Here is a 26,083-nt window from a genome sequence, read left to right as displayed (position 1 = left end):
GCTTGGAATTAAGAGGTTTGCTTCTTTTGTGGTCTCAGGTTCAAGCCATGTGGTTGCTCATATGATAGCCACTGGAGGCTTACATGATCGTTAACTTCAGGGCCCGTGGGATTAGTCAAGGTGCGCGCAAGCTAGCCCGGACACCCACGTTAAACTAAAAAAAAAAAAGAAGTTGGGGGTGTTATCATGGTAACATTAGAAAATGTTAATTGTGTCATTAGAAAACTCTACAATTCCAAATAATTTGTTATGCTCCAAGCCCCAACAATGCAATTTCTTTGTATTCAAAAAGCCCTGAGCTCAACCAACCAAAAATCACAAATCAAGCACTTGGGCATCCTAACAACAGTAAATTCACCCCCACATTATAAATATCTTGATACAAACATGTACCTGTCTGAACATGCACTAACTCCAACTTTTGAAGTGCTCTCCAGCCATACATAAAACTCATCGAAACTCAAATTCCACACGCACAGCCCCCCCAACTTCTCCTCTCTGTCCTCTCGAGTCCCAAAAATCTCTAACCTGCGAAAATGTTGCCTAGCATCCTTCAGCTCCTGCTTACCTTCTCTATTCTTTTCAGCACCAAAAATCTCGTAGCTTTGTCTCTCACCTTACCACAAGACATCTCAGCTCTCAAAGCCTTCAAAGGATATGACAAAGTCGGTGATAGAGGATTAAGATAACAAGTAAAAATGTTGGGAGATCAAAATGTATAAGATTTACTCAATTTTAATTGACAAAAGACTTCATTGGTATAAATATTTTATTTGGGGTAAAGAAATATAAATTTAGATGGTTAAGGATTCAATGAGAATTTTGAAATGCTTAATTAATTTTATTGAGGACTTCTTTGTGAGGAAAATAAATTTTTGGAGTCAATTTGAGTGTTAATTAGAAGAAATTGAAGTTTGAGAATTGAAATTATGCTTTGAAAGGTTTAATTGGTCAAATCAAAGGCTTAATTGTAAAAGAAAATTAAAGTTTGGATGCCAATTAAGGACTTAATTGTAGATTCCTAAGACTAATGATCAACCTGTAAGTGGTGCACAATTTTAGAGGTATAAATTGATCAAATTAGGGGCTAAATTGAAAGGAATTGACATTTTGGTAGTCAATTAAGGATGAAATTAAACAAATTAAAAACTAAGGATTTGTCTATAAAAGGCGCTGAATTTTGGGGCTAATATTTGAATTTGACAAAGGTGCAATTACATGTAATTAAAAGTTGGGAGATAATTACAGGTGCAATTAAAAGGAATTGGAAGAGCAGAGACCAAATTGAAATTAGCCAAATCTCAAATTAAAAAAACCATAATTACTAGGGTTTAACCTAAACGACGTATTGTTCACCCATTATTCATCTCATTCATTGTCAACTTTGAATGATCGAGTGAGCATGTTCAGACAAATGAATATGACGTTTTTAACCACCTCACGGGCTATAATCACAACCATTTAACTGAGAAACACCTCCTCTACAATCTCATGCCCATGAATTGGATTTTTACACCTCAATTCTTGCACAAAAATCTCCAACATCTTGTCCTCGATCAGCTTTCCCTATATTTTCATATATTAGGCTGATCGAGTAGGCACTTTTGAACGAATAAATGTGAGGCTACAAACCTCTAAATTGAGAAAGGTTGGATCCAAAAGAAATGTGTGCACCTCCTCTACCAACTTCAGGTGATTCCATTGATGTTTACATGGAAGTTGCTTCAGCGAAGCCTTAAAAATGGTCAACCCAATCAACCTTGACTGTGACACCTATTTTTCAAAAACCAACTATTTTTTCATGTGTTCACGCTTAAAGCTTATCAAATGGTTCTTATCAGTGGTTTTAAAACCTCCCTTTCAAGATCAAAAGGCTGGAAATAACTCATTGCCCTCAAAGTCTAGCAAAACCGCCAAGTACCCCTAAAACCAAAACCACTATTATAAAATCAACCTAGTACAAGAGCTTCCAGCTGTTAGCTTTTGTCCAGAACCCTCTCACTTTGATCAAAGGGCTAAACTTTGATCAATCTTTGGGGGAATCCATCAAAAAACCTAGAAAAACCCTATAAATACACCTGGAAATCAGAGCTAAAAAAAGAAGAGGAAAAAGAGAGAAAAAAAAATGGGGAAATACTATGTTAATAAACCCTATTTTGAAGGTTTAATAACCTAAAATAGAAGATCTAACAAGTTTTAGAGAAAAAAAAAGAGTGAAAAGGAAAGAAAGAATGGAAATAGAAGAAAAAACAATAGTCTATAGTCAACAAGCTTGAAGAAGGTATAACCATGTAAAAACTCAAAGGTGGAGTCCATGTTGCCTGACCATTCATACTTTCTTAATGTTTAAGTCTTTTTTGAACTTGTTTTAATGTTATGTTGTTTTCTAATTTTGTTTTGATTAATACGTAAAAATATTATTTTTATTTTTAAATCTTGTTTGGAGTTATTGTTCATGTTACTGAGTGTCAAGGCAATATATTTGTGACTAATTTTGATAAAATAGAGTAGTTTTGGATTCTGCTAAAAGGTGGCAGTTGGTGTTTGATGCCTTTTATATTTTGTTACTATATGTTCTTGGTTCCTGAGCATGATTTGGGTTCCAAGTGTTCAAAAAGTTAGTTGAGAATCAAAATTTGATGTTTTTGTTGGTTGTCATTGGGGTTGTAGTTATGAAGTTGAAATTTCATGCATGTTATTGATGTTATTTGTTAGTTTTGTTTTATTCAACTATGTTTGGTATTGATAATGTGGTTTGTTAGAACCAAAAGCAATGTGTTTGGAGACCTAGAAGACCAAATCTAGGTTTTGGCATTAATTCTTTGATTTCTAAAAATTTTCTAGATTCTGAGTTCATGTTCTTCGCATGAACTTTGCCTTAGCCTTTATTTTTTTAGTTGTTTTGGGTTAATTCTTGGCATAGACATGTCATCTTTATCAAATAATTCAGGGTTAAAACGCATTAATAACACATATTCATGCATTTAGATTCTAAGGTTCTTTCAATTGCCCAAACACATTTCGATCATATCGTGGCTTTTAAGTGTTAATCAAAGAAAATTGATGCTTGATTCTTGATCTACGCATGATTATGAACAAAATCTTGCCCTTGATTGCATGAAAACTTGTCTGGCTTGTGATTTGTGTTTGCTGGGTTTCGGTTTGAATGTTCATCGTGTTCTTGATGTTTTTGATGTTTGATCTGTTTTTGTAAAAAAATAATATGTTTTTGTTTTTTTTTTAGTTTTGATATGTTTGTGGTTTAATTGTTTGTTTTGCTTTAGTTTTAGGTCAAACCATGATTTTTGGTTCAGTTCAAAATTAAACCAGTATTTTTAAGTCAACTTGATTGGTTTATTTTGGGTCAGATAGTATAATTTTGTTTGATGATTGGTTTTTTTTTTGTTGAGAAATTTTTGGCTCAAAGTGTTGACGAAGTACCGGTGTGATGAAGGATTGGCGATGTAAATTGACAAGGCTAGAGTGGAAACAATGTGTGGCTGTCGGTTCATCGCATCAGCAATATTTCACAAATAAATACAAATGATCTATATTGTAATGTGGTCAGCTTTGTTAATTCTTTAATATATATTATAATCTAACGATTTGATCACAAATAAATACAAATGATCTATATTGTAATGTGGTCGGTTCATCGCATCAGCAATATTCCTTTACAATTTTACTATATTATTTGAGATTTATATTGAGATGGGATTTCGTGGAAGTGATCGAATATCGTACATATACAATAATTGCATATGCACTTTAAATTAACTTGGTTTATGATTAACTGATTTCTTTTAAAAAAAATAAAAAAAAAAAGAAATCAGTTAATCATAAACCAAGTTAATTTAAAGTGCATATGCAACCATCACAATCAATCGATGATTATCCTCCTCTGGGCTTCCTAATTACCAGTTACCCGTTACAAAAAGGTATGCACTTGCCATTTGATTACTAGTTAATTACAATTAAAAGAAAGCCCTTGCAGGAGGATTTTGATAAGGTTGAACATTAATTCTTAATTGTTTTCCTTCAATTCTCCTTGAAAACCAAGGCTCTCCTGTGGTGTTATAAGAAAACTAAAACAATTTTGGATAATGAAAAGAAGCATTTGAAGTTATACTAGGTCTGAAGGAAACATATATGAATAAGGAGATGCATGGTATCTGCTTTTCGGTTGCTATAAGGATTTTGAAGGGACAACACAGACAAAATGAGGAGGGTGGGGGCCACCAAATGAAATCCCGGAATTTGATATGCTTAGAAATAAGATTATTTGGTGTTTGGATAGTGGTTAATTACTTATTTATGTTGATATTTCTTTCTCCATAACACAGGAAGTAGGGGTGATTAAAAAACTGAAAAAACTGACACATGAAAAAAAACTAATTAAACTGATTAGAATATTTAAAAAAATATTCAGTTCGATTCGGTTTCATAAGCCTGAAACCGAACCGAATCGAAAAAAATAAAAAAAACCAAACCAAACCGAAATCAAGCCCATTAGAAAGTCCCAAAAACCCCAAAAAACAATATAGTTTTTGGTTTTTAATATAAAATAACCGAACTGAACTGAACCGAACTGAACAAAATCTGGTCAGTTGGGTTTTGGTTTTTAATATAAAATAACCGAACCGAAACCGGTCAGTTTGAATTAGTTTTGGTTCAGTTTCAGTTTTATTTTTTGAATTTTACAAAATTTTAGTTTGGTTGTTTTTATAGGTAAAAACCGAACCAAACCAAAAATGATCACCCCTAACAAGAAGTATGTGATTATTGGTAAAAGTTTTGATACTTGCAAAACAGTCCCTATCGGTGGAGTTTAGGGACCTTTAATGATATAATTAGTGACTTTTAAATATGAGAATACAATAAATGAAAGAAAGAGCTTTAAATTCTAACAACAATGATGTTTATTCTTGTTTTTGGTATGATAAATGCTCTAAGAGTTAAGGTATGAATGTTTGGAGGGTAGAAATTGTGAATCTTTTACTCAAATGATTAAGAGGGTATATATACTCCATGAACCTTATCGTTTTGATGGAGTAGAGGGATTGGAGAGTTATTTTCTCTAGATGACATTAATGATGAATAAAAATATCTTACACGTCATTAATGAGATGAAAATATGATAAGTCCTTCTAACACCTTTCATACACCAATAGGTGTTAGGAGATTATTATTTCTGACCTTTTTTACACCTACAGGTATAAGGAGATGATTATTCATAACATGAATAGGTCATGTTAATAATCTTAAGATAGAACCCTATAGTCCAAACATGATCTCTAAGACCAATTTGGTCCAGCGCATAACCAAACCTAGGGGAGATGGGTCTACCAGTTCATTAGATCCATGATGCTTTGGGTACAACTCACGGTTGAACCCAAGTATATTGGGTCTAGCAAGTACTCAGACCTATGGTGCCTTGGTTAAACTCAAGTATATTGAGTCTGACAACTTGCTTGGGCTTAACTCATGGAAAAACCAAGGTATGTTGACTCTAACTACTTGTCAAACCCACGGTGTCTTAATATATGATCATGGCTGAACCCGAGTATATTAGGTACAACAATTTGCCAAACTCGTAGTTCTTTAAGCTCAACTCATGACTAAACCCAAGTATATTAAGTATGACAATTTGCTAGACTCACGGTGTCTTGGGCTTAGTTCATAGTTGAACCCAAGTATATTGAGTCTAACAACTTGTCAAACTTAAGGTGTCTTGAGCTCAACTCAAGGCTGAACCCAAGTATATTGGGTCTAGTAACTTACTAGATCCACGGTGCTTTGTGTCCAGCTCATGACTGAACATAAATATATTGGGTTTGACAACTTGCTAGACCCACGATGCTTTGGGCTCAGCTCATGGCTAAACTCATGTATATTGGGTATAACAGCATAGGAGACCCACGGTGTCCTGGGCTCAGCTCATGGCTAAACCCAAGTATATTAGGTCTAGCAGCTTATCATACCTATGATTCCTTGAGCTCAGCTCATGGTTCATCCCAAGTATATTAGCTTTTGCAACTTGTCAAACCCACAGTGCCTTGGGCTCTACTCATGGCTGAACCCAAGTATATTGATTTGGCAGCTTACCAAACTCGTAGTGCCTTGGGCTCTACTCACAGCTGAACCCATGTATATTGAGTCTGTCAGTTTGCCAAACCCATGGTGCCCCAACTCAGCTCATGGCTAAACCCATGTATATTGGGTATGACAACTTATTAGACCCATGGTGCCTTGGGCTCAACTTAGAAATGAACCTAAGTATGTTACATGCCAGACCTACATTCAATTAGGTTCAACACATGGTTGTGCCTAAGTATATTGGGTCTGGAAAAATGCTAGACCCATGTTAAGTTGGGCTCAGTATGTGAATGAGCCTAAATATATTTAAGTCTGACAGCTTATAAGACCCACGTTCGCTTGGGTTATCATCCTGTTAGGGGTTTAGGTTGTTTCAGTGCATGAAAATATTAACTCATCAGTTCCTCCAAGTATTTATGCATTCATTGCAAAAAGACTTGAAAAGCCTTATGGGAGACAACCGGTCAGGTTTATCTCGTCTTCCTTATAATAGAGGTGTCTTCCCATATTGATTTAAAATATTGTTAGATGGAGGCGAAACAAATCTTTTGAACGACCATTCAGCTATAAATAATCAATTCAATAGGTGTTTAGCCTCATGTCCTTCATGTATTAATGAGAACAACAGGCGATGGCATAAATAAACCTTTATCTTTTTCAATCCTATTTTTGTACTTTTGTCAAGATTTCGTTATATTCTTTCTACAATTGAAGCCTTTAACTAGAAGAATAGGTTTCTTTATTTTTGCTAAAAAAGTCAGCTTCTAGGTAAACACATATTGCACTTCATCCTTTCTTTGTCGTTTGTTTTAAACCTTTTAGACAAATAGATTCTAGAAAAGGAAAGAAAATCATTTCTTTCTGAAGAGGATTTTAGTTTCAGGCCTTAAACTGGAAATACTTGTCAGGGATCTACGACTATTAAAATAGGCCATAAATTTAATATTTGTGATGCTCAACCCTCTTCTACTAGAAAAGAGAGAATGTTCATCAATAGGTTTCAAACCTCAAAGGAAAAATAAGGTTACCTTGGACGCCATAGGATAAGGCAAAATGTATGATGTTATATGAGCATGTGACCCTAGTGAATTCAAAACAGCCAAGAAACTTTATGGTTTTATTGTATGAGACTAGTGACCGGGTTACTTAGGTAACTAGCAAACCTATTGGGGGAAATTTTATCATGACTACCCCTATATACATGTACGAGTTTGGGTACTCTTTTTCCATACAAGGGTTTGTAAGGGATGTATATTTTTATTTCCATCTAATTCCTACTCAATTTTACCCTAACGAGTGGATTGCCCTGTCAACCTTTGATAAGCTAATGAAGATTATCCAAGAGAAACCCACAATTAGGGTATTTAGGCATTGCTAATCAGCGATGCTAATAGGCGACCTTCCATACCTTTTCAACTAGGCTACAAGGGCTTATTAAAGGTATCTTTCAAGGCAAATCTACTCAGTCAAATAAATGGAAGGGAAGATGGGTGATTATGAGATTTAAAGGTGTGGCTAGACCTTAGAAAAGGTATAGTACTATCTGGGGTTGTTCCCACTTTTGAAGAGCACCCCTTTCTGGTGTGAATGACAAACATTTCCTCAATTAGAAACAGGAGGAGAGGGTATGCAGTAGGTTACGTGCACTTCAGAATGAGTATGAAATAAAGGGCATGGCACAAGGGTTTTATGACACTTTTGGTAATTTTAGCTTACTGCGTTGTTTTAATTTCATATGTTATTCATCATCTGATTTTTTCTTGTGTATGATCTTTTTTAAGAGTAGTTGAATTAAAGTTCAGTGGATCTACATCATTCATGCCCAGCCATGCGCCCACTTTAACACCTAGTTGTGCCTCTTCATCTGAAGACATTGTTATCTCACTTCCTAAGGAATTCCTAGTACATATGAGGCAGGGTACAAAAGTAGCTCCTATGGATGTAGAGGAGCTTTTGGTGGTTGCTTCTTGAACTAAAGTTAGGCATCAAGGCACTGTAAATGGAACTCGATCCTCCATATCAGGGGGTTCTAAGGTGCTTACTCCCACATTAATCATTTTTTATGTTGCCTCTTGTTAAAAGAGAATAATATTATTTATGGCTTTTGACTTTTATATGGAAGTGATTCCTCCTCTAAGCAGTAATCTTGTTCCGACCATCTCAGTCCCTATGCTTGCTTGGTCTTCCAGCCAGGTGCCTCACACCTCGAGGGTGTAAGACTTCTTCTCGATGCTAAATTTGGATCGCACTCCTATTTGTTTTCCCAACCTAAACGAGGAGAAGAGAAGCGTGATAGAGTCTATTCTTCAGGGAAGGCCCACCATTAGGCCTAGAGGACTGGAGGTGATCAACAACTTGGATAGGTTGCTTACCTTTCCATTTAATGTCAGTACATTGACATATCCTAGTTATCAATGTCACTTGGCTATAATTAGGCAGATGGCCTTCCAGGTATAAAGAATCTTCATACAATGCTTTATTTTCTAACATACTATCAATGTCATTTATTTTCTAGCATACTAATTAGTCTTAGAGGAGCAAGTACTAGGTGATGATCTCATGGGTTAAGGATATTAAATGAATTATTTACCATAGATGGTCGTGAAGACTTCAGTGAGGGTAGCATTTAGTGGAGTAGTATACATTTTAAGTTAATTTGGGCATTCTTTGATCGACCTCTTTTGATTTTTACTAGGGTTTTATGTTCCTTCTAGGAGAACAATCTTGCTTGGAAAAACTCTCGGTCAAATTTTTTTTAGAGAAATAGGGAGGACAATGACGCGGCACACTCGTTTTCTCTACGCGAATATGTTTTTTCATGGCTTGTTTTACTTTCAACAAGCTCTTGTTTGGTAGGGCATACAACTTTTTTCCACAAAGCTCTTCCCTTTACTCCATTAATAAGGGATTCATAGCCATAGGCTTTAACAATTCTTCAACCTTGAGTATTTTCTCATTAAACATTTTCAAGTATGCTCGTGTGGACTTGTCATCCGCCTAAGTGATCCTATAAAGCTTCATAGAACTCTATTTTATTAGGATATTTGTACTAAATCTTACCACTAGTATGGTACAAGGGTCATTGAAGCTTGTGATGGATCCTGACTCTAAATTATTATACCATGCATGCACCGACCCCCTGAAGGTTATGGGGAGGATCTTGCACTTGGCATAGCTATCCTGGATGACCAATTCTAAGCTACTTCGCACATTTTGTATATGTTACTTTAGGTCTATAAGATCATCATAATTATCCAAGGTTATTTTTTAGTCTTTGAAAATACAAGTATGCAACACTTGTTTGGATAAGGAAGAATCTTGAATCCGATGGGGGTGTAGACGTCCCTATATATATATATATATATATATCCCTACAAGTTGTTTTTCACTCCTATGTCTGGAAGGTTCTAAAGAGCTTGAGGTTTTTAGTGTGAACGACGTGATCGATGGATAGCCTCTTTCCCATGATGACTAGATGGACATATAGAAAACTCACTATGTACACAAGCATCATGATGACATGAAAGCTCTTTAGAAAGGTTGGATGGCTTCTGAGGGCGAACATCTTTCATCGTTTCATTTATCATATATTCCTCTAGGTAATGTAACTATCTATAAACATTGGTGCGGCCTGTTGTGGTAGGGGTGTAAAGGAGGGTGTAGCTGCTTGTTGAGGTGGTGTTGAGACCTGTTGAGGTGGCATAATTTCTTTTGGCCCTTAGGTTGTCAACACTGCTTGGGTGAGGAGTTGCACCTGGCTAATGAGTTGTTAAAGGGTTAGCTAGGCAGAAGTGTTTGTTGTAGCAAAAGATATGTCTCACATCTTATTCCAAAAGTGTCTTAATTTTCTATCATGGATGATGAATAGGGATATCAATAAACCAGTTTAAGAAGAAATAATTAATGGCTTTTTTATCTTTCTCACAGACGACGCCAATTGATGATGCTAAAAATCTAATACACTTAGAAACAAGGTTATTAGGTGTTTGGATAGTGGCTAATCAAATGTTCATCTTAATATCCTCTTCTTCATAGCTGAGGAAGTACACAATGGATGGTAGATTTCTTGGTACCTAAAAAAAGTCTCTTTTTGATAGGATTTAGATACCCTCCGATCATAAAATCAGTAACTTTAAATAGAGATTGTAAGAAATAAAAGAAAGAGCTTTAAATTCCAAGAACAAGAATGTTTGTTCTTGTTTTTACGTGATAAATGCTATAAAGGTTAAGGTATGAATTCTTAGAGAGTATAAAAAAAATAAACCTTTTACCTGAATGGTTCGGGGACGGGTATTTATACTCCATAAACCTTGTCGTTTTGATAGAGTTGAGGTGTTGTGATGTCGCGGTCGCACAAATTAATTACCCTAGCTTAAAACACACAAGATAGTATAGAGCAAGTAAGGGGTCGATCCCACGAGGAAGTTTCAAGTCAGATTTTTATGTTGTACGTTATGTAATTGGGGGGATTTGGTTTGTGATTATCTAAACTATGGCAGCAATTAAACTAGCAAACAAAATCAATTAAAATCGAAACTTATCAAGAAAACAAACCTTGGTCGCAAGCACACATCCACCAACGGAAATTAGAACCGATCCTTGAAACGAAAATTGCAGTTTATATTCTGAAATTTTATCTTTTCTTAACGTTGATTAATTAACGGATCCGCCGTATAACTAATCCTAACCAACAAACAATCAAAGTGTCCGCACTAATGATTCAATTTAATGGTAGCTTTAAGAACTAGATAATTTCATCAAGATTAACATACAAGCTGTCCGCAGCTTGTGTCACTTTGTTCAAATGTTCTCCCTAAGTTCAATAACGTAGTTCCGCCACAATTATCAAGCTTAGTTGCTTCACAAGTTCATATATCACAACTCCGGTTTTGATATTAAACTTAGCAATAGATTGTTCACAACAATAACTTAGAGTCCGCTCTAGCAATCATCAACAACAATCATAGGAAATATGCATAGGAAAACAATCATACTCATTCATAACATAAACTGAAAATAAAAGGAAGAATAAATCTCACGGTTCTTGAAATCCGAAGGTTTGTTGTGTCCTTGCAACCAAGAAAAGAGCTTAGCCTTGCATAACTATTGAACAACTACTTCTAAAGAATGAAAAGAGCATGATTTTTGGGTTTGTAGAGGAGAGAATTTGTGTTTATTCTCTGCTGGCTGCTGCCTCCTTCTGCTCTCCCTCTTTTCTGCTTATATGCTAAGAAACCCTAGTCTCTATTTTACAAAATAATCCTTCCTTGAGTTGGCAGTTTACATTTAAGTACTTCAATAACTATTTTTCCTAAAAGGAGAAATAGTCTTGCATGAAATCTTCAAGCTCTGACTTAGAGGAGCTAAATTGCTGATATAAAAACTTGGATGTCGGTTAAGATGCTTCGGAATGTAATTTGGACTCGTTTCTTCACGAAACCTGTTTGCTGGCAGAATTCAGTTGTCATTTTGGAAAATCATATCTCCCTCATATGACATCTTTTTTGGCTGAAATTTGGAGCGTTGATAGGTCTTTAAGTCAGAAATCCATGACAATTCAGTTTGCATTAATTGGACTTCTGTAGCTCCAGATATTAAATTTTGAATGGCCAAAGGTCAACACTGGCAGAATGCGAGATTTGACTTTGCAGGATGTGATTTCCATGATCTTTCTCTTTTTATTTTTCTTGCATTACATTTCCAGAAAGGTATGGATGTTAGCTTTTTAGTGCCACTGGAATCACTTCATTTTGATCTCTAGAACTCACGCTCTGCACAAAACATTGACTAAACATCAAATCTGCCAATTACCTCCAATTTACTCCCTTTTGCATCTTTCATCCAAAAGTGCCTTCAAAACATAAAACAAAGAATATCAAGGTATTTTATATATAAAGCATGGACAAAACATTAGGTAGATGTGGGTGAAACTATCGAATAATATGGTTACATCATGAGGGACTAGAGAGTCATCTAATCCTGATGGAATTAATGAAGGATAAAAATCTCTGACACATCATTAATAAGAGACAAATATCCCTTACAGATTATTATTGAGATGAAAATATGGTAAGTTATTGGTAAACCTTTTATACAGCTATAGATGTAGAGAGATTATTATTCCAAACATGAATAGTTCATGTTAATAAGTCTTAAGATAAAACTCAGACCAATTGGGTATAACATGTAGTTAAACACAGGGTACTTTGAGCTCAGCTCATGACTGAACCTAGGTATATGGAGCTTGACAAGCTGTTAGACCCACGATGTCTTGGGCTCAGCTCATGGTTGTGCTCAAGTATATTGAGTTTAACAGCTTGCTAAACCCATAGTTTTTTAGGCTTAGCTTATGGTTGAACGCAAGTATATTGGGTCTGGCAACTTGCTAGATCCACGTTCACTAGGATTAACACCTTATTAGGGGTTTAGGCTTTTTCAAAGCATGAAAATATTGAGTAAAGAACATTGACTCATCAAAGTTCTAAGCTTTTGTTGGACATTTTTCATGTAGCATGTCTTTATAGTGTTAAACTAAATATATTTGCTCACTAGTTTAATATATATTTACAAATTTTGATTTACAAAGCTAGTTATAATGAGCCATTTTCATTTATAAACAAGAAGGTATAATCACTAATGTGTAGAAAAGAATAGTATTAAGCATGTCTTGTCTTCTAGGATTGATATGGAAAGTTTGTGAATCAAATTTAGATGAATATCAATTTAAATCATAAAAGATATTGATTTGATAAAATTTAATTGACTAAATAAATTTATTAGTGTCTTGATTGATCTAGTTAAACATGTTTAAATTTGGTAGGATAAACATTAGAATTTTTTAAAATAAAATGATGTAATTTTAATAATAATAACTTAACTGGATTGATACAATACCCCATGAATTGACACAGCAACTCAATGACTTAAATTAAAAATATTTTTAAAAATAGTAAAATTATCCCTTCATCTTTTAACACCGGAATTAATTAACCTTCGAGCGTCGTAGCAGCTAAATTATTAGTGGTGGGGCCATGCAAGCAAAGAAATCAAATTCAAGGGGTATGGACGGCTAAAATTTATGTTAATTATGTCATCAATCGAAATGCACTTATATTAATCATTGTTCATCTGTCTACTCCCTTTTCTCTACCATAAATACTCGTTCACCACTCACATCCCAGCGACACATTAGTAATAGCCTTTCTCTACATTTGAAGTTGAGGTAGCTAAGTATGGCGAAGGACATTGAGGTTGCAGAGCATGGAGAGACTGTGAAGGACTACCAGGACCCACCTCCAGCTCCATTGATTGATGCTGAGGAGCTAGGACAATGGTCCTTTTACAGGGCTCTTATTGCAGAATTCATCGCCACCCTTCTCTTCCTTTATGTCACAGTCTTGACTGTTATTGGATACAAAAGCCAGACAGACCCAGACAAGGGTCTGGATGCTTGTGGTGGTGTTGGCATTCTTGGTATTGCTTGGGCCTTCGGTGGCATGATCTTTGTCCTTGTTTACTGCACTGCTGGTATCTCTGGTCAGTTAATGTACTCATTATAATTAATTAACACTTAATTACGTCAGAATCACCATTAACAGCTAGCATGCGCGCATGAATATTACAGATTCCTGATTGATTAATAGTAATAAATTTGCACTTTACACATGCAGGAGGACACATCAACCCAGCAGTGACCTTTGGTCTGTTTCTGGCGAGGAAGGTGTCGCTCATCAGGGCTGTTTTGTACATGGTGGCACAGTGCTTGGGTGCGATATGCGGCTGTGGTTTGGTGAAGGCCTTCCAAAAGTCTTATTACAATCACTATGGAGGCGGAGCCAACGAGCTGCAGGAAGGGTACAACAAGGGCACTGGATTGGGTGCTGAAATCATCGGTACTTTTGTTCTTGTCTACACTGTCTTCTCCGCCACTGATCCCAAGAGGAATGCTAGAGACTCCCATGTTCCTGTAAGTATCCCTGTTATCAATTTAACTTGAAATTCAGAATCCAAATTAATGTAATGGGTTGAATAACTATGATTTGTTGTAGCATGAGGGTCGTTTCCTTTCTGACTTTGATTGTTTTTCTCATCTCGGGATCTTGGTTTGTGGAGACTCCATTAATACAGCTACAATCTTGAATTGAATTCATTTTTTCTTAGGATAATTGATTATAAATAGTAATTACTACGTAAATAAAGGGTACTATTAACCTTATTTCATAGCTCACGGAAACACCTGCAACTAAAATTTGTAATGATCATGTAGCTAGCCATGCTAGTTAATTTTGAAGGATTTCGTAAAAGGGCATGAAAAAACCTCATTGGGTATATTTTTTTTTGTTCCCTTTTCTTCTTTGCTATCAAGGTATTGGCACCTCTCCCCATTGGATTTGCTGTGTTCATGGTTCACCTCGCCACAATCCCAATTACTGGTACTGGCATCAACCCTGCTAGGAGCTTCGGAGCTGCTGTTATCTTTAACCAAAGCAAGGCCTGGGATGACCATGTACGGATATCCTCTTTCTCCTCTCCTCGTCTTTAAGAATTAACAAGCAGACGAGTCTTATAGTGATTATTTATTATTTTCCCCTGATTATGTTACAGTGGCTCTTCTGGGTTGGACCCTTCATTGGAGCTGCCATTGCTGCTTTCTACCACCAGTTCATTCTTAGAGCAGCGGCTATTAAGGCTCTAGGATCCTTCAGGAGCAATGCTTAAAGCCTTCTCAAATTAATCAAGGGTCCCTTGTGCAATTGGGAAAACTCTCTCTTTGCCTTCTCATGGGAAATTTAGATGGCAGTGGAATTATAAATAATAATAATTATTAAAAAAAAAAAAAAAGTCTTCTCAATCCCTGTTGGTTTTTGCTATTATTGTATTTCTCAGTTGGGTCATGTTATGTCTATCCTTAATCTTTCTCTTCCTTTTTAACCATCTTTTCTTGTCGTGGTTCCTGTTATTTCAACATCATTAATCTGGTGAAACGAACTGGTCTTCTTCTCTGTCTGCTTGATTGTCTATGTTTTCCACGTAATTATGGTGAAATGCATATTTGTCTTACCGACTTAAACATAGCTTGTCTTTTTTTTGCGGATGCATTTTAAAAATATATTTAGTTTAAAAAAATATTAAATAATATTTTTTTTTAAGTGTTTTCATATAATTTTGATAAGTTAATAAAATAATATAAAAAAATATTTTAATATATTTTTAAATAAAAAATATTTTACATTATATTATCAAACACGCACATAGATTTAGGGCTACCCGAGTAATCAAAACAATAAGTTAAACTCACATACTACGATTGTAGGCATATTGCCATCCCTAGCACTTTCAATTTGTGGCCACATGTAACATGTGGTATATATGTTCATGTATATATAACTTAGTTAAACATGAGTTGTGAGAATTATCTCCAAGAGGCGTAGCGTGATGGTAAAGGGCTTGAGATCTGCATAGCAAGTCTTGAGTTCGAGTCAGGGCGTGCATCTCTTGTAAGAGCCTGGAACAGTCGGGGTTTTACTTGCTCACCTGGACCCACAAAGCGCGCTTTCCGGAGAGTGGAGTTTTCTCGAATCCAAAAAAAAAAAAAAATTGTGAGAAGGGACGGCATGCGATGATGAATTCAAAGCATGAGGGTTGATTAAACTTATCAAAATATAAAACTTCAGACCCCATCAAGGCATGGAGTACCTTCGAATTAAGGATCTCACCTTGTTTGTTTTTATGTTATTATTTAAGCCTTATTTGTTTTTACATTAAAAAAAAAAAAAAACATAGGTAAATTAAGGATCTTTTAAGACAAGAGAGTCCATTCCGTGTGGATTTAGAATAAGTGTCTTCTCTCAGCACTCTTTAGACCTCAAAATAATATGGAGTTTAATACTGGATTTTTTTTTCAAAAAAGCATTGATTTTGTCCGGCTTGATTTGTTGTTGTGGTGCTGAATACTTTTTAAAGATGTTTTTAATTAATATATATATATAACATCAATATATTAAAATCATCCAAAAATACTTAAAAAATATTAATTTGATATTTTTTTTCAAATGAAAAACACTATAAAAAATAAATTATAACACAAAAACAAACACCCACTAAACATTGCATCATCAACCACTCTATTAGACAATTACAAAATATATATATATATATATATATATATATATATATGTTGATTAAAGAGCTTATGGCTACCAATAAGTATTAAAAATCCTACATGTACTTGATGATGACATCCCTAAACGGATTGATGGGAATGTGATGATGCATTTGATTCTTTATGGTATTTTATATATATATGTTGGTGTTGATTATATTAGGTAAGGGCAGGGGGCCTTGAGATTCCTTGCTTTTCTCTTATCTTCCATAAATTATTTGGTGGTCATAATTTACCTTATCTTGTCCTTAATTTATGGTTTGAGGTAATATTATAGAGCTGAGTAGGTGAGGGTTTAGCTGTTTAATGATGCACATTTTGGCCTAATATTATAGAGCTCTTGGCATTTGTTCTTGGACATGATAGGGAGATGTTTGGCTATAGAAGTCAATCTATCCCTATGTTGGATTGTTTTGAGTTGCTATTGATGTCACTTCATCTCCTATTCCTTATCTTAATACAACATAAATAAATTTAAATAATACAAATTATAAAGGTAAATAAATAAATAAAAAAGGTGTAAATAAGTTATATTCCATTTCTCAAGTATATTCCATACGACTAAGAGATATTCCACCAAAAGCATATTTAGATGCTGCGTGGTGTCTCTTTGATTCTTTCTTTCTTTGGAAAAAAAATGTAATGAATAATTCGTGATTATTTTCGGTTCGATTTTGGTTTTGATTTTTTTTTTAATTTTGATTTGATTTGGTTTTTCGGTTTGGTTTGGTTTTGGCTCGGTTTTGGCTTGATTTTTTCCGGTTTGGCTCGGTTTTTTTCTGGTTTTTTTTCGGTTTGGATTCGGTTCGGTTTTTTCAGTTTCAGGGTTATAAAACCGAAACCGAATCGATCGGTTTTTTCAAAATTTTAAATGGTTTTTTTTCACGGTTCGGTTTTTTCTGTTATTTTTTTCCGGTTTTCTCGGTTTAATTGGTTTTTTGATTTTTTTGCTCACCCCTAATAAAATATTAAGAAATTTGTTATATGGGAGTGTCTCAAAACATATATGGAAAAAAAACATATAAAATTTTATATAAATGGGATCAGTTTTATATACTAAAATTAAATTTCTTAGATTATATTTTAAGCAGGCCATCTATAAATTTTTTAAGAAACAAATTATAATTTTTTTGTAGGATTTGGATCTTAAATAAAAATTTCATATTTAGAAATTTTTTTGAAAAAATACTCCAATTTTCTTGATATTTGAACATGATAATATTTTATTTAGATATTTTTTACATTTGATTTTATAATTTGTATTTTTTATTTATTTTTATGTACCAATTAGTTATCTCTTACCATAAAAACAAATTCAAAAAAATGTTGTTTTATGAGGAGGAATAATAGATGAAGTCACATCAATAGCACCTCAAACACAATCCAAACCTGAAGATATTCCACTAAAAGCATATTTAGATGCTGCATGATGTCATTTCCATGTACTATCGTGTTTGCAAAAAAAAACAAAATATCCAATATAAAAAATATTGTTAAATGGGGGTCTCAAAATAAATAAAAAAGCATATAAACCCTTTTTTATGATGTGTTGTAATATTAATTTCAGTATATTAAAATTAAAATATTTTTTAATCAAATTTTAAGCAGATCATTAACATATTTGAAATGGTGCATTTAAAAAAAATAACCTTTTATAGGCTTTGAGTTTAAGATTAAAAAAAAACAAATTAAAGAATACATATATTTTATTAACCAGACTAAATCTCCAAATATAGCATAATGATTTAAATCCTTGGATCTTTAGAAATCAACATTTTCGAAAATTTCATATTTGTAAAATGAATAATATAAGCAAAATAACAAAAGAATTTTCTAATCTCTCTCAGGAAACAAAATAATATAAAACATTTTTATTTTTCTGGGCTGTTGTGAACCAATTTTGACCTGAAATCAGCCCAACTTTTTTTTTTTTTTTCTTCTTTCTTTTCTCTAACTATCTTTTCTCTCTTTTTCATTATAGTTATTAGACCTGACTTGGTATTGATCCAGCCAAAAAGTTGGATCCCGGGTTACATGGATTGACCCGGATTAACCCAAATCAATTCGGAAAAATTAAAAATATATATATTTAAAGTTTAAAAGTTTATACTAAATATTTTTCAGACAAGACACTGAAGCAGCTAATTTGAAAGGGGAACAAGGATCTTGTGCAGATGGTAAATGGGCCTGTTTTATTTATATTGGTTTATTGCAGGGGCGTGCAAGTTGGGTGGGAGAGAGGGAGATGACAGAGGTCACGATCACCCCCACGAGATGTAAAGAAGGGAAAAAATGGAATTTGGAAATAGGATATAATAGCAAGGAATGAAAAGCATGAATGGTCATGACCTAATTTATTAGGGGGGGGAGAGAGCGACAGAGAGAGAGAGAGCATTGATTTAAGCCCTAGCATGCTCACCGTCCTCTGCAATAATGTTATGCTCACCGTCCTCTGCAATAATGTTAAGGGCAGGTGACACCGGCTACTGTTATTATTAGTTCTTACTCAACATCAAATGCATGCTTGTAGCCGTAGCCTTTGCTGATCCTCCAAGCTAAGAAAGACCCCATGTTTCCATTACCCTCACCTTTTCAGCACTCAAGCAACAAAACACAAAAAAAGGGAAAAAAAAACAAACCTTGACAAATTTATAGGATGATTAAATAAAAAGTCTTGATGTTCATATAATGCGTGTACTTGGGAGGGTTGTAATTACTTGTAGTAATTAAACAGGTTTACATGTGATGATCGCTTGAGTATTTAAATAAATTGACTTCCCATTCCCTTTCCTACTCTCTTGACCTCCTTGTATTAAAAGGCACTAAGTAAAGCTAGAAGAAACATGAACTTTTGACAAATTCATTAACAATGGATGAAATGGAAAGAAAAAGGTTTGGAACAATCACAAATCATTTCGTTCCCTCCTTTCTAGCATTAGTCTCTATCACTGATAATTCAATACCAAGCAACAACCCCCTCACAACACGACCTTATAAATGCCAGTTCAAAGCACACTACTCAACTAGAGGCTAGAACTACTTCACTTTCGACTCAGAATTGGATACTCAAAGCAAACAAAACAAGACAGAATGGCTCTCATACCTTCTTTCTTTCTCTTCTTCTCCTCCTCTTTAACCCTTGTATTCTTCACCGGAGCGGGAGCACAAGGAAGAGCTCCTCATGGCCTTGTTTATGAGAACCCCGTGGCTTTCTCACCATCTGCAGTTGAATTCTTCCATCCCAAAACACATGAACCGAATGTGAAGAGCCCATGTGCTGCTTCATCTAGTTGCTCACCATTGCCTCTTGCAGCTCAATTAGAGGTTACTGATCAAGCACAAGAAAGTGAAATATCAACATCCCAGAAAGGAGGGAATCGACTGAGAGCTGGTGGCATTGCTGGCATTGTACTTGGTGTGGCATTTGCAGTGCTTTTGACAATGGGTGTCTACCATGTAATGGTCACACGCAAAGCCAACTTAAATCGAGCCAATTCTGTTCAAACTAATGCTTGATGTGGTCATCCAATAAGTCTAAATGACTCTTACCAACTCCCTCTGTTACTGCTATGTCTCTCTCTTAGATTTTGGGCATCGAGTATATTTTAGTGTCATTAGTTAGTATTGCGTGATATTTTACAATTATGACTACTCATCAGGTTGTTAATCATTTCAGTCTTTTAGAATATATAAACAAAAAATGTTCCTTTTCTTTTCCAAATTCAGAGCATATTAGTAGTGTTAGGAAGATAAACATTCAATCTAAGCTGTAAAAAGGTGCGCCCCCACAGGATCCAGAAGTGAACACCGTCAGATTGGAGTGAAGCAATTCAGATTACACTAAAGCACGAAGGAAACCATGTAAACACCTTAAAGAAAACAAAGTATACTGCTATCACAACCATTGGGATAGCAAAAAAAAACTCGTGAAACCACAGCCCCCACAGGAATGGTTACTTATATTGTTCGTGGATCTGTTACCATCCAGAGTCGAAGGGGAAAAAAAAAAAAACTTAAGATCTCCCTATTGAATCACTCCTCCTAATGGTTAAACAAGGTTACCCAGATATAAGCTAACGATTTCTATACAATTTTATTTTTCTTGTTTAAAATTAAAAAGAGAAGGAAAGAAAACATGCACTAACAATTTTATGTTTTAATTATATTGCATCAAATTTCATTACCATGTACTGAACATTAGCTAGAATAGAAATAGATGTGAAACAGCTGCTCTGATGAGCAACTCATTTTGGGGGACATGAACTATCACACACATTTGGCTTCTTTCATTTATTTGTGATGAAGAGACTGGTTCAGCATTATAAATCAAGAACCATTATGTCTATATAGCACCATTACCTACTACATTTCTTTGCAGAATATGAAGATCCATTTAGGTGTAATAAGTTAACAGGACTGCACAGAAATGTTTTGGGAGGAAACCCAGCTACATAAACTCAAACACATGATACCCAGTTGATCGCGAGAAAGAATGCAGAGTCCTATAATTTGTAATTTAAAACATTTATTAGCACTGTTTTTGTAGAGAAAGCCCTGGGACACATGTGGCTATTCAGTGTAAAGCTTAAATTCTTGGAAGTGAAGTCTCCAAGAACAGAATCTGTGAATTCACAGCCATGAGGTCTTGTAGATCCACAGCCAAGAACAGAACTGGGAAAGCAGTTCTATCAAATTTGAAATATTTATCACAATGAATGATTCGCTTAAATGATATGCCTACTAAAAATCATACGACTCCCTATGTATCTGTTAGGCACTTGATATATAGCAATGAATGAAATCAATATGAAAAAGGATCATAAAGGACTTAGGTTAAGATCCTAGAGCAAATCAGATGGTTCAGATAACATAGAAGATAAACAGAAAATAAGCTATGTCATACAGCTTTTTATAAATTCCAAAATACTCCAAGTGCACGTAATATATTATTTGACTTTCAATCATAGCACATCTCAGTTCAAGTCCCATAAAATGACTTAGAAATCTTGCATGTATATTGTTGTAACCCAATTTTGGATTCATCAAGATTTTCTTGAATGTTATTTTATTTCTATTATTATTTATAAAAATCCAAAAAAATTAAGAAAAAAGTTTAAAAATTCAAAAATATATTTTTCTCGAGTCAACCGCATCTTTCCATCAAAACCGAGTCTACCGGGTCAATACGGGTCAAACCATGTCGACCAGGGTAAAAAAATGAGTTGCGGGCCGTTTCGGGTCAAAACCGTTATTTTTGACCAAAACCGAGTTCACCAGGTCAATACGGGTCAAACCATGTCGACCAGGATAAAAAATGAGTTTCGGGTCGTTTCGGGTCAAAACCGTCATTTTTTACCAAAACCGAGTTCACCGGGTCAATATGAGTCAAACCATGTCGACCAGGATAAAAAATGAGTTTCATGCCGTTTTGGGTCAAACCTGTTATTTTTTAGTCAAAACCCGGTCCACCGGGTTTATATCCATTGAAAGTTTTTTTTTTATGTTTCAACATAATTTTCGGTAATTAAAATTGATTTTTAGCGGTTGAATCAGGTTTTTTCTAATACTGATTTAAGTTTTAATTTTACCTATATAAATATATATTATTATATATAATAAAACAAAATTAATAATACATAATTGTCATATTAGGCGGGCAGTTGAATGGATATATTTTTTTATTTAAAGCAGATGCTTGCTGTACCTTGGATATAAATAGCCAGTGAAGGGGAGAGAAGAAAAAAAAAAAAAGAAAAGAATTGCAAATACTATTCATGTTTTTTTACTATTTCTTCGTGCGGGTAAAATATTGATTTGTATTAAAAACAATATGGAAAATACCAAATAATCCCAACCGTTAGATCTAATAGTGTTTAGATCTGAACCGTTGATTTAATAAGATACAATAGAGCTTACCATACCCAATTAAAATCCAAATCAATCTCAGCCCTTAAAACAATTTTCCCTTAGATCCAGTGGCGCCACGTCACCCAGTGTACCAAGCTCTCGGTACACCGCGTCATACCAGATCAAACCGCTGCTCATCAGGACCGTCCGATCAACCTGCAGATTGGGCCAATTACAGCCGCACGATCTTTCCATCAGAGATCCAACGGATCACAAGCCTCAGCTGCACCGGTGTACTGTGCTTGCGTTCTCACCGTAGCATAACCCAGAGCATCTCTCTCCTCTCGCCGGCGACTCCCTCTCTCTCCCGATCTCCCATCTCCGGCCATCTAAAGCTTCCAAACCACCACAGAAAGGTCGCTATCCTCATATAAAGCAAAACCCCGTCAGGTTTCAGCGTTTTCTCCGCCCCATTTGGCCGGAAAAAGGCCGCGATCGTCGGCTGCCACCGAAGCTTCAAGTCGTCGATTCTCACTCATCAGCTATCAACGACCGTCACGACCACCACCATCAGAATCCTCGACATCAGATCTACCAGGATCGACCATCGGTTGGCCAGAAATCTCGCCGGAAAATCTCCCCGCCGCTAACAGTAGCCGCGCGTGTGCCACACGCGCCGCCAGTGGCATTTTCGTAATTTTCGGAGAAATTCGAGGGTATTTCAGTATTTTACCTATACAGTGACACTCAGGTAATTTTTTTGGTTTCTACTGGTATTTTTGATATTTTTTTATATATAAATGCTTGTAAATTTTCTTGCATGTTGTAAAAAAATACAAAAACCAAAGTCGACACGTCACTTTGTTTTTGAAAAGGACCGATGTCAAAAATGTAAATACCAAATATGGATTATGTCCATTATTTTTTTTGGTAACCCAAACGTAATTCTCCTTTTTAGGGTTAAAACGTCAGTTTTTAGACGAGTCTCCTACTTTTTAGGGACTGATGTCATTTTTAACGCGTCTCCTACTTTTAGGGACCGACGTTAACCATTTTTAAAAAACAAGTTACCAATAAACCCAAAATATAATGGATTATATCCATTATTTCTTTTGGTAACCCAGACGTAACTCTCCTTTTTAGGGACAAACGTCAATAGTCTCCTAATTTTTAGGGACTGATGTCATTTTTAACGTGTCTCCTATTTTTAGGGACCAACGTTAATCATTTACAAAAATTTACAAATAAGCCCAAAATATAATCGCATTTGAATCAAACAAAAAACACACAAGTAAGGGTAACCTTTCTATTGAAAGGATGTTTTAAGGGTGATGTCTACCTTCCCTTAATCATAACTAACCCCGTACCCGAATCTCTGGGACCAGTGTCTAATTTGGGATTTCTAGTTCCCTCAAATTACTAGATGGCGACTCCAATAAAATCTTTGTTTCTTTCAATCGAGAAAAAAAACCCTTTTTGTTAAATAAACAAAAAAGCGGGAGCCGTCGCCCGACGTCGTGTATCGACATACATGGCACAAAACTTGATAGAAATGTTCAACTGATAGAAACGAAACTAATCCGAAGTTCTATTGCCTACGTGAATTAAGAGAAGCAACCACGGGTGCTTGGTCCACAGCTTTGTTCCAAAGAAGTTTGAACTATGAACAAAATTGCTTGCCAAATATAGGCTCTCTCAACTGTCAGAAATTCAAAGTTAAGACAATTATAAGTTCATGAACACAAAGGTTTGACTTGTCAAAGAAAATCTAGTTGTATTGAGCATTTATGATAGCTAGTGTAGTTAATGGTCAATAGTTTTCCACTTTCATGAGAAGGAAGATCACAACAGAAATGAAAGCACAGTGTATATGCCAGTTTGAAACATATGAAAGCACAGACCTCTACTCTAGTGAAATTTCCAAACACGGAAGTTAAGTAAAAACCTGTCAAGTGACAAGTGTATTGTAGCATGAGCTAAAGAAAGATGGTGGAGAAAAAATCTTGAATAAATGGCTATGCGTACAAATGGTGTCTATTGATGATGAAAGAGGGAGTATAAATGCTTTCAAACACCATATGTAGCAGAAAGGCTAGATTTTAATGTCAACAACCTGAATCCCCTAGTATCTCACTTGACAAGGAGCGAAACACCATACACACAGAAGCATAGTTATCTTATCAGGTCATACAATATCCATCCTGTATCTAAACGAGTAAGAACAACCCTTGGCCGCCCAGCAGCGCACTAAAGTATCAACCAAAGGGGACCATATTACAAGTCTTGTGCATCATAAAACTGAAACTCAGAATTTTGATCACAACAATATGTTTTATAATAGAAATGCAGTTGTAACAGATCATTACGATCGATCTTATCGACTATATACTAGAAGTTTCTTTAAAAGAAACATTCTGTAATCCAATCCAATCGGAAGTCTCTTTTTGGCTTTGGTATTGTATTACCAAGCAAGCAACTTTGTGATATCAGCATTAGACAAATCTAGAGGGTGGTCTTACAATAAGAAATTGCATGCCTAACCTCTTCTATTCTTAGCCTTAGGTAACTCTCTCGTTTTTTGCAAATGTAACCTATTCGTTGAAAAATAGATAAAGAAATAGATAGATAGATAGACAGGGTTTCATCTTTCCTTGTTTTTAGGTGAAATGGGTTGATAGATGCTTTTTCGTAGCTCAAAAACAAGGAAACCCGCAAATGCAGCCCCCAATATGGCACCCAGTAGACGCTCCTGCAATTTCCCATCAACAACACCAAGCAACATATCAGTAGCGTGTATAAATCAATTTATAATCAATTCGTAATCCAATCCAACAAAAAACAAAGAAAGAAAGAGTTGGAAGATTACTTGTGCAAGGATACTGATCATGGTTTGGTGCTGCTCCATTGTATTGTTTTGTATTGAAGTAGCAATCTGTGAGATAGATGGATAGATTTGGAGGAGGAGGAGGAAGCAGAAGACCAGACGTACCTATTTGCAGAAATAAGGAATGAATGAGGGGGACCCCGATAACATAACCTATTATTATTATTATAATTATTATTATTATTAACAAACACCAAACATCGTTCCCTTCTTGTGGACACACATTATTAATTATTATTAATTTGAAATATGAAATCAAACCTACATAGCCATGAGAACAATTATGATCACCAACCCCATCTCTTCTTAAAAACCCTTGTCGAAATAGCCTTTCTAATTTCAGAATCTGGTTCTGGGTTTGAAGCTGGTGTTGATGCCTGTAAAATTGATGCTAGAGACTAGAGATATTTGTTGTATTCTTGGTTGTTTCTCTAAGTTTCCCATAATTCTTCTAAGCTTCAATAATGTATGAGATAGATAGGTCTAAAAGTTCGGATAAGTCAAATGAGTTTTTTTTTTTAAAAAAAAATGTATAACTTTTTATTTATTCATTGGATTGATATGGAATTTGATCTGGTTAACATTAGCGGATGTTAAGACCATGTTTAAATTAGACCTGATTGTTAATGTTTTTAGATTTTCATTATTTTTTAAAGTTATTTCTGCATTCACTCTTAATTAGATTTTAGAATTTTATTTGATTTGTGTTTTATTAAGTAAATCGATTTAGCTACTATTTAAACAATTCCAAAGCTTATTTTTTAGAATAATTAAGAATTCTTCATATCAAAATTTATTCTAGCTACTATTTAGAGTCCTTAAAACCCTAATAATTTCTATTTTTCCATCATGCAATGGTCACACTCATGATAACCAATAATGATGGCCTTTTTTTATGCCTAAAAATCTCATCTAAAGTCCAAGACAATCTCTCCACCAACTAAAAATATTCTACTTGTAAGGTGAACTCACTTTCTCCACATAGGTGATATCTAGGCATCGAGTCCTCAGCCATCAAGTGCATACTACAGTGGTTACTACAGTGGTTTAGTGATAATAAAGTTTTAGCCAAGACAATTGAAGTAGGGTTATTC

General features: G+C 35.0%; 2 protein-coding genes and 1 long non-coding RNA gene across 3 annotated transcripts; 2 read left to right on the top strand and 1 right to left on the bottom strand.

The window, feature by feature from the left end:
• Positions 1-13,258: 13,258 nt before the first annotated feature.
• LOC7491133 (probable aquaporin PIP2-4) lies at positions 13,259-15,102 on the top strand. The gene is made up of 4 exons (XM_002313474.4): positions 13,259-13,632; positions 13,767-14,062; positions 14,462-14,602; positions 14,701-15,102. Exons 1-4 carry the CDS (start codon positions 13,329-13,331, stop codon positions 14,812-14,814), a joined length of 855 nt encoding a protein of 284 aa, XP_002313510.1. The 5' UTR covers positions 13,259-13,328; the 3' UTR covers positions 14,815-15,102.
• Positions 15,103-19,348: 4,246 nt separating this feature from the next.
• LOC7489336 (uncharacterized) lies at positions 19,349-19,774 on the top strand. Its single transcript, XM_024608756.1, has one exon. It carries the CDS (start codon positions 19,349-19,351, stop codon positions 19,772-19,774), a length of 426 nt encoding a protein of 141 aa, XP_024464524.1.
• A 4,321-nt stretch (positions 19,775-24,095) lies between these two features.
• Positions 24,096-25,126, bottom strand: LOC112328594 (uncharacterized). The gene is made up of 2 exons (XR_002983571.1): positions 24,972-25,126; positions 24,096-24,854 (listed from the first exon to the last, which is right to left on the bottom strand). It is a non-coding gene; the product is annotated as an uncharacterized LOC112328594 (long non-coding RNA).
• Between the last annotated feature and the right edge of the window lie 957 nt (positions 25,127-26,083).

Source organism: Populus trichocarpa, chromosome 9 (assembly GCF_000002775.5).
Source record: "Populus trichocarpa isolate Nisqually-1 chromosome 9, P.trichocarpa_v4.1, whole genome shotgun sequence".
NCBI classification, from domain to species: Eukaryota; Viridiplantae; Streptophyta; class Magnoliopsida; order Malpighiales; family Salicaceae; genus Populus; species Populus trichocarpa.
Note: the sequence above shows the minus strand (reverse complement) of the source record. Positions and strands in the feature narration are given on the sequence as shown.

Excerpts from the sequence above, each read along its gene's own strand:
- LOC7491133 (XM_002313474.4), top strand. The coding sequence starts at position 13,329 with ATGGCGAAGGACATTGAGGTTGCAGAGCATGGAGAGACTGTGAAGGAC. Across the intron at positions 13,633-13,766 it reads CTGCACTGCTGGTATCTCTG|GAGGACACATCAACCCAGCA; the intron begins GTCAGTTAATGT and ends TTACACATGCAG. Across the intron at positions 14,603-14,700 it reads GCAAGGCCTGGGATGACCAT|TGGCTCTTCTGGGTTGGACC; the intron begins GTACGGATATCC and ends ATTATGTTACAG.
- LOC7489336 (XM_024608756.1), top strand. The coding sequence starts at position 19,349 with ATGGCTCTCATACCTTCTTTCTTTCTCTTCTTCTCCTCCTCTTTAACC.